Here is a 9,644-nt window from a genome sequence, read left to right as displayed (position 1 = left end):
TGAGATGTATTGGCTACTGCACAGATTCTGCCTTCGAGTTCCTCTCCGCCCCCACCCCCCACCCCCAAAAAATGAGAGCAATTTAATATCTACAATAGAACCATTTTAAACAACATGTTTACACTTGTCTCTTAGACTTCTTTACCTTGAGCTGTTTTATCTTGACCACAGTCAAGATAAATGTTTAGAAACCTGTCTTCGTTTGGAAATACCAATGAGGGTTAAGAATTCTTGATTTAATGGTGAAATCTGGTTGTAAGCTATCCCTTTAACAAAATGTGAGCACCTGGGGAAGGAATTCCCCTCTCTGAGCTGTAGTTCTATGTGTGAGAACATTTTAGCCCATACACAGTTCAAAGTCCTAGTCTGAACGAATACAGTGAGGCCTGATTCACAGAGACTGTATGTCAGGAAGAGGCAGAGGGGCCTTACAGTGCAGCTCCTCAGAGTCTCAAGCTACCACATAAGGATCTAATGAAAACGTTCTTCCCTGACACAGCATCAGAAAAAGCCACACACCACACACACACCACACTCAGATGCCCCCCGGCGTCGATCCTGAGAACTCTCAAATATCACCCATTGGCAAAGGCCCCTGACCTCCCAGAGCCAATTCCAAAACACAGGGCTACACTTTGCTTTGGCATCCCCCTTACCTCTTTTTGTAACAATAAATCAGTCCAATGATTGCTGCTGCTGCTACTGGTATAGCAATGTAACCAGCAATATTCAAAATGTTAATAGTCCACCAGGCATTTCCCATCTCAGATCCTACAGAAACATGAGGCAAATGTTAAGCAACATGTTTACACTTGTCTTTTAGACTTCTTTACCTTGAGCTGTTTTATCTTGACCACAATCAAGATAAATGTTTGGAAACACCAATGAGGACTAGAAATTATTGATTTAATGGTGAAATCTGGTTTAAGATATTCCTTTAAGCTGTTAACAAAATGTGAGCACACGGGCAGGGGCCAAAGTGATCACACAACCAATGCTAAGATATCTGTGATCGTGTGCCATGTCCCTGTCATAGATATAACCACCAATCCTCTACCACACTTCATGTTATCCCTATCACATACACCTCCACACATCAAATAGTGTGTTTAGCACCTTCCAGAAATACAGGGCAATATGGAACACCTCCTACCACATATGTATGCCATGCACATGTCCTAAGCTTCCACACTCTACCATCTTATATCACTATATGCTGCTATGTATTGAATATCTGTGTCCCCCAAAATTCATATGTTGAAATTCTCATACCCAATGTGATGGTATTAGAAGGTGGAGCTTTTGGGATATCATTAGGTCATGAGGGAGGAGCCATCGTGAATAATTAGTGCCCTTATATAAGAGGCCCTAGAGAGATTCCCTCATCCCTACCACCATGTGAGAATACGAGTGACCGAGAAGGAAGCCCTCACCAGCCATGCTGGCACATGGATCTCAGACTTCCAGCCTCCAAACTGTGAGAAATAAAGCGGTTGATTATAAGCCACCCAGTCTGTGGCAATTTATTACAGCAGCCACAAGTCACCAACACAAACCTCTTATTTTATACTAGAGGCCCAGTGCACACAAAATCATGTGCAGGTACCTCACTTCTGCTTGCCTCAGCTGGGGGGGGCCACACATCACTGCTAGTAAATCATGCCCACCCCCCCTGTGGGTCCCACCCAGTCGCTGCTCATTTGGTTGTGGCAGCATTATGGTGTGACAGCCACGGGCCTTTTATATGAGAGATTATACACATAAATCATATTTCAATTCCATATTTCCAATATGCCACACATATTCTACACACACCACACTCATACACATCCCTGACCCTTGCTTCCAAAAACAATTACACTCTCCCTCCAGGGCCATCCAAGGCCCCATCTGGCAAAACCAGTCAGCCCCTGCCTCCCTATCCCTTCTCAGCTCTAGGCAGATGCATTTGACCTGCAGGGTCATCCCTACCCAAGACAAGAGCCATGACCATGGAAACCAAGATATGAGTTCAATTAACCTCACCAGGGTTCTGTAGTGAGCTGTATTATCTTAAGCTTGGGATCTAGTGTGCCTGGGGAAAGGCCTTGGCATTTGCAGAACTCCCTACTATGGATTCACCAGCTTGGGCACAGAACTACTGATCTGCCCTCTACCAGCCAACAGTTTGCAGTGGCCCTGGAGCCTGGCCAGAAGAGTTGCTGAGGGTTGGGTCTCTGGCCCCTGATAGACCCCTATCCTCAGGGGGCATGGACAGGATCCTATCCCCTTTCTCCTCGTAGCTGACAGGCTTCCTATTCCAGGTCATATAGACCACCCAGATCCTTAAGCTGCTATAAGTTAACAGCAACCCTGGGGACTCTTGTCACCACTTTCCACCTATTAGGCCATTCACCCTGGCATAGGGACCTAGTCTGGACTGCTGGATCTGGGGCTGAAGTAGGCCAAACCAAGCTTTCTCTCCTTCCCCATTAGCCCCCATCTTGGCCTACATGGGAACTTCAATGTTACATTATACCCCGTCAAAGGGAAAGAGTAAGGGAAACGTTTAGAGGATGCTTACCTCTCCGAAACTGAGTGAAGTTCAACCTGTAGGGGGTGGGCAAGGATATGTGACTTATCACACATTGGTAGGTGGTCACGTTGTGTTCCAGCCTCACACGGCTGGTGATGTTAAATGTGCCGTCCTCATTCTTGATGGCTGGACCAGTGGTGATAACTGCAGAAATCTCCTGGCCCTGGGGGTTCTTCTGGGTCCATGTATGCCACGTTATGGTAATGTCCTCTGGGTAGAATAAATATGCCTTACACAAAATATATTTGTCGCCATCATCTTTCACCATGGCTTGCTCTGGAAACAAGGTGCACTCTGGGGAAGCTGCCAGAGAAGAGAAGTCATGATTTGAGGGTAGGTTGGGTTTAGCTTATTATCAGTTCAAAGCCTGACCTTTAGTGAGCCTTCAGGAAAGGTGAGTGAGGCAAGTAAGATTCTGCTTAACCTACATAACCTGGGTATGCTGATCCCAGTGCCAATGTGATGCTGATAGACCATGACCCCGACTCACAGCCATTTTGTAAAGCAGAGTTTCTTAAGCCACTTGCTGTCATAGACACCTTTGAGAATGGGAGGTAACCTTTGGAACACTGTTGTGGTAGAAACTGCTGTCCATTCTCCAATGACACATGCAAGTTTTAAGCTATATCTCCCAACCTCCACTTCAGCTGGTGCAGCCATTTGAATTCAGGGTCTACTAGTTCAGACAGAATCAGAAGTAGGGAGAGCAACCTCAGGGAAGTACCCTTAAAGAACAAGGTTATCTTAAAGAAAAGCACTATGCCCTTCTCTCCCTCTCCCCTTCTTCCTTCCTGGAGAATAGTTGGAAGACTGTGTCATGGTTTAAAATGGAGAAGCCATTTACAAACACAAGGTGAAAGCCACATGTTGAGGATGCCAAAGTGGCAAGATAAAAGGACTCTGGGTCCCAGATGGTCACAGACTGCCCTACCTGCCCAGGATTGGGTCCATTTTTGTGAAAGAAAAATAAACTACCTTTTTAAAAGCCCCTGTTGCTCTGGCCTGTGTGGCTTGGTTGGTTGAGTGTCATCCCATGACCAAGAGGTAGCCGAGTTGATTCTTAGAAAGGACACATGCCCTGGTTGCAGGCTTGATTTCCAGTAGGGTTTCTCAAACTGGAGGCAGCCAATCAATGTTTCTCAAACATCGATGTTTCTCTCCCTCTCCATCTCCCTTCTTCTCTCTCTAACATAAAAAACAAACAAACATATTTTAAATTAATTAAATTAAAAATAATAAAAGCTCTTGTTGACTTCTCTTTTCCTCTCTGGCATGTAAGAAACTAGAAGTCATCACTCCTATCCTCATCCTATATAATAAAGAGGTAATATGCAAATTGACCACCACTCCAACACACAAGATGGCAACCCCCATGTGGTCAAAGTTGGGTGCCCCCCAGCCAGCTTGGCTCAGTGGATAGAGCATCAACGTGTGGACTGAATGGTCCCAGGTTCGATTCCAGCCAAGGGCACAGGCCTGGGTTATGGGCTCAGTTCCCAGCAGGGGTTGTGCAGGAGGCAGCCAATCAATGATTCCCTCTCATCATTGATGTTTCTATCTCTCTATCCCTCTCCCTTCCTCTCTAAAATCAATAAAAGATGGGTGCCCCCATGTGAACACAAGATGGCCACCACAAGATGACCAGCAGGGGAAGGCAGTTGGGGGAGACCAAGCCTGCAAGGGAGCACAGTTAGGAGTGACCAGATCTGCAGTTGGGTGCAATCAGGCCAGCAGGGGAGCTGTTAGGCATCAATCAGGCTGTCAGGGGAGTGGTTAAGGGGTGATCATGCAGGCAAGCGTTTAGGAGCCAGCAGCCCTGGATTGTGAAAGGGGTATCCAACTTCCAGTTTAGGCCCAATCCTAGGGGTCCCAGATTGGAGAGGGTGCAGGTTGGGCTGAGGGACACACACACACACACACACACACACACACAATTTTGTGCACCGAGCCTATAGGAATAAAAGCTGAACTGAACAAACTGCAAATCAACAACTTTTCTTAGACCCATCAGAGAACTGACAACCCTGAAAGCTAGAGAGATAAGCAGATTGAGATAACCACAGCCAAAATCATATTACCATGAGCAGAAGGTACTGGAGTTATAACTGACAAATGGCTAAAGGATGTTGGTAGATTAGCTGGAGGCCAGTCTTAGGAGCTTTTTCTGGGTTTTATCTATAGGAACCCTTTTCCCCGCCACCAACTTCAGATTCTTACAGTTGCAAGAAAAATTCCCTCCTGTTTGGGGGAGAAGGGAGAGGAAAAGTGGCCATTTAAAAATATACCCGGTGCATTCTCCATAACCAAGAATGTTCTCAAGTGGGAAGACTTTGCCAGAGCCCTGGCTGACCCAGGAGAATGATGATTAGCTCTTCAGCCCTCTATAACCTTCCTTTCTCACCCAGGAACACTTCTGAAGGTCATAGCCTAGGGGCTCAGGCCACTCAGAGAATGAGATTTAATATCAGATGACAGACTGCTTCCCCTCCAAACCACTTTACCACCACACCAATAGGGCTCCCGTATTCCATCCCATTGACCTATATGCATATCTTGAGGTCAGTACCACGCTGTCTTGATAATAAAAACTCCAATTTTGTGTGTTTATTTTTTAAAGAGAAATTAATGGAAAAAATATCCTCAAGTGAGGATTAACAATAACAAAAAGTAAAGAGGTTTATATACCATACTAACCCTAATAGAAAGAGTTAGTATGGTATATAAGAAAACTGGAATAGCTCTATGAATTTCAAAGTAGCCTTTAGAACAAGAATAATTATCAGGGCTGAAACCGGTTTGGCTCAGTGGATAGAGCGTCGGTCTGTGGACTGAAAGGTCCCAGGTTCGATTCCGGTCAAGGGCATGTACCTTGGTTGCGGGTACATCCCCAGTAGGGGGTGTGCAGGAGGCAGCTGGTGGATGTTTCTCTCTCATCGATGTTTCTAGCTCTCTATAAAAAAATCCCTTCCTCTCTGTAAAAAAATCAATAAAATATGTTTAAAAAAAAGAAAAAGAAAAGAAAAATTATCAGGGATATTAGGTCAAAACTAAGGTTATCTACATAAACTATGGACATTAACTAATAAAAATGTATAAATATTGGTTCATTAATTAAAACCAATATACCATACTAAATCAAGAGGTTAATAATAAAGTGGTATATGCACAGGCAGGATCATAAAGAAACTACTATCTTTGCAATTGTTTCTGTAAATATAAAACTGTTCTAAAAAATAAAGTATATTAATTTTTTAAAAATCATTTTAGGCTTCCTGTCAGTTATGAAAAAAAAGGAATCCTCATACACTTTCCCACCCCCCCCAATTAACATGTACAAAACATTCAGAGTCTTAAGAAGGGCTCCTAGACATTGCCCCCACTATAGGCTGCACTGTGGCCCCACCCCAAAATTCATATGTTGAAGCCCTAAACCCATTCTCTTATATTGAGACAGGGTCTTTTTTTAAACTCAGGACCCTTTGGAGACAGGGTCTTTTTTTAAACTCAGGACCCTTTGCTCCGAAGGCCCACATTCTATGCACTGAGCCAAACCAGCTAGGGCTGGAGTCAGGGTCTTTATAGAGTACTATTACATCTGTTTAGAGAAAAGGACTCTGAGGTTCAGTGTGATTAATAACTTGCTCTAAGTTGTCCAGACATCCAGGGAAGCCCAGAACTTAAACCCCTGTCTATCCAACTCCAAGGCCCATGCCCAAACTTGTGCTCTACTTCACTGATCCACATCCCTACCCCAAGCCCCATCACCATGGGAACCACAGGACACTGCCTCAGGCACTCACCCAAAACTTTTAGAAAGACTGTTTCCTGGGCCTCCTCGGGGGTGACCACCACGTTACATCGGTACTCTCCTGCGTCTCTCAGCTGGACTCCAGGAAGGTGCAGTGAGACGTCCCCCTTCTCTAGCCCCGCTGGAGACACGCTGGCTCCGGGTCTGAATGCCTTTTGAATGTCTGCATACATTACAAACACCTCATGCTCTGTTTCATTCGCCTGATGCTTCAGATACCAAATAATACCCATAATGTTGGTGTCCAGGGGTGTGGAACCAGGGACCTTGCAGGAGATGGTGACATTGTCATTCAGCAACACAGTTTGATTCTTCCCTTCCATCTCCACTATCAAGAAGTCTGTGGAAATAAGAAAATTCAGTTATGAGAGAACCTTGAAAAAAAAAAAAAAGTTAGGCCTTGTACTCTCAGACACTACCCTGTAACTAAAAAACAAATTCCAGTCCTAACCAATCCCCAGTAGGAGGTGTGCAGCAGGCAGCGTATCAATGAGTCTCTCTTTGTTAATATTTCACTTCTCCCTAGCCCCCTTCCTCTCTGAAATCAATAAAGATATATATATTTTTTAAAAGAGCATATTATGTAGCAGGCACTCTACCTGACCCTTTATAAAAAAAAAACAAAACACAAAAACAAATTCCTTTTTTTTTGGGGGGGGGGGGGTGCGGGGAGGGAGGGAGGTATCTCATGTACACAGGTCCTTAGTTCATGGCTCCACCTTAATCCGCCTAAGATCCTCCAACTTTGCTCTTCCTTTTCAATATTGTTTTGATTATTCTGATCTCTTGCCATTTCTTAGAAACTTCCAAATCCGTTATTTAATTCCTACGATTCCACCAAGGAAAGCTTAGAGCTAAGGCCTGTTGAGGTACAGGTGGCTGAGGATATCAGGCGGGACCCCTGAAGGAGATGAACATGCAAAGTCTGCCTAGCAACAACCATCCCGGCGCCCCACCCCAACTCCCGCCACCTTACCTGCGGGGGACACGCAGCCCCACAGAAGCAGAAGCAGCCACAGGAAGCGCCGCAACCAGCGGCTAGCCGCCGCCTCCCTGACAGCCATGCCTGCAGCCGGCCTGGGCTTCACTTGAGGCCATCAGCAAGGTTCTTGCAAAAATGAAAGTCCTAGGTCGGAAGGAGCAAAACCACGCTTAGCTTCCTTGGCACAAGAATAGCTTCTCAGAGCCTCCTAAAACTGCCTGGCTAATGAGTTACCCAGGCACACAGCCAGGGAGGCACCGGCTTCCGTGGACCATTGGCTGGCAAACTGCCACTGGACAGTCACATGGTGAGGTGTGTGTGGCACATACCCCGAGATTGAAACTTCGTGTTATCTGCTCTCAAAATAAATTTCAATGCTTGTACTGTTGCTATGTGGCCCTGCTGACTAATGTGTTTGCCAACCACTGCCTTGGACTGTGTCCAGCGGCAGCCTGCGTGACTCAGCCTCAAAAGCTCCCAAGTCCCAGTAGAGTGATCCCCTCCCACCCGCAGCCTCAGGAGTTACCCCGTGCCCGCCAGAGATCCCCTCCTCCCTCCCACCCCATACTACCCCCACCCCCTGTTACCAGGCCTCAGATCTCAACTTGGGAAACTCCCACATCCTCACCCAGCGATTTCCTCACAGTGGCAGCCTGGGTTTCTCCGTCGGAACCTTGCACTTCCCGGAGAAGCGATCCCTTCTCCCCACCCCACCCCACACCCCCACCCCACCAGCCTCTGTTCTTTACCTAGGAAGCTCCCAAGTCCCCTCAGAGTGATCGCCGGCATACACACCCCCGCAGCTTCAGCGTCTCAGATTCTGAAGCACCAGTGTCCCCGCGGAGTGATCCAGCCCCACCGGCAGCCTCTCGGTAATCTTTCAGTCCTCATCCAAGTGGTTGGAGGCAGGAGGGAGGCGGGCAGAGGATGGCCTCATCTATGAGCATTGAGCTCTATCCTCTGCCAGTGGTCCTGCGACCCAGAAACCTCTCCCATTGGGGAGGGACTTGTGGCCCGTAGCAATGGTACCTGCCAGGCACTCCCCGCCCTGGTTCCTCAGCACCCGGCCCCACCTGAGCCCACCCACCCAGGAAGGCCTTTTCCCCTACAGTTTTCACCAAGGCAGGCAGGTTTTATAGACAAGAATAAGAGTGCCCTAATCCAGTGTTTTTCAACCATTTTTGGGCAAAGGCACACTTGTTTCATGAAAAAAATCACGAGGCACACCACCATTAGAAAATGTTAAAAAATTTAACTCTGTGCCTATATTGACTATATATAAAGTAATTCTCTTGAATAGGAATCAAATAAACACAAAGAAAGTATTTTATAATTACTTTATTATGAAATATTAAGTAAACAAAATAGTGAAAAATTATAAAATTCTTGTCTTGTCTGCACCTACGGCACACCAGGCAACATGCCGCGGAACAGCGGTTGAAAAACGCTGCCCTAATCAGTTCAGCTCAGTGAATAGAACATCAGCCTGCGGGTCCAGGGTCCGATTCCAGTCAAGGACACATGCCCAGGTTTCAGGCTCAGTCCCCAGTAAGGGGCATGCAGAAGGCAGCCAATCAATGATTCCCTCTCATCATTGATGTTTCTATCTCCCTTTTCCTCTCTGAAATATATATATATATACATATTTTTAAATTTTTTTTTTTTTAAAGAAGAAGTGTTCACTCACAAGTCCTGAAGATGCAGGACCACCATGAAGGCAATCACAAACAAATGTGAGGGGGGAGGCGGGAGGAGCAAAACCAGAAACACCACCAATCCCAACATAGATCAAATCTTTTTCTTCAGATGACTGTGTGCTTCCCTCTTCTTCGTCTTCTGGAAGTGAGACAGATTCAAGTATTAAGGATTCTACCAACAGAAAAGTTAAGAGAGAGGACAGAAAGGGGATAAAAGGAGAAAAAAAAGGACAAAAGATGAAACATCAAGAAAAAGAAAGAGAAGGGAAAAAGGGGGAAACAACTACATTGCACCTTTCCAATGTCTCGTGAAATTCCTGTTTAAGGAGTTTATTTTATGGCACTTTTATTTTTTTATTTATTTTGTTTATTGACTATGGTATCACATAATTGTCCTCATCCCCCCATTCCCATCCCAAACCCCTCCCCACATATGCCCCCACCCCCCTCTTGTCCATGGCCACTGGCTATGCCCATATGCATGCACACAAATACTTTGGTTGATCTCTTCCCCTTTACCCCCACCGTCCCCTACTTTCTCTCTGAGGTTTGAGAGTCTGATCGCTGCTTCTCTTTCTCTGG

At 45.9% G+C, this 9,644-nt stretch overlaps 1 protein-coding gene across 1 annotated transcript; it reads right to left on the bottom strand.

Annotated features, from left to right (window-relative positions):
- Positions 1–389: 389 nt before the first annotated feature.
- LOC118721898 (natural cytotoxicity triggering receptor 3 ligand 1) lies at positions 390–7,481 on the bottom strand. Its single transcript, XM_036443193.2, has 4 exons — positions 7,360–7,481; positions 6,376–6,723; positions 2,564–2,878; positions 390–771 (listed from the first exon to the last, which is right to left on the bottom strand). Exons 1-4 carry the CDS (start codon positions 7,445–7,447, stop codon positions 653–655), a joined length of 870 nt encoding a protein of 289 aa, XP_036299086.2. The 5' UTR covers positions 7,448–7,481; the 3' UTR covers positions 390–652.
- Positions 7,482–9,644: the final 2,163 nt, after the last annotated feature.

Source organism: Pipistrellus kuhlii, unplaced genomic scaffold, assembly GCF_014108245.1.
Source record: "Pipistrellus kuhlii isolate mPipKuh1 unplaced genomic scaffold, mPipKuh1.p scaffold_m20_p_189, whole genome shotgun sequence".
Lineage (NCBI taxonomy): Eukaryota > Metazoa > Chordata > Mammalia > Chiroptera > Vespertilionidae > Pipistrellus > Pipistrellus kuhlii.
This window is presented reverse-complemented; position numbering and strand designations above follow the sequence as displayed.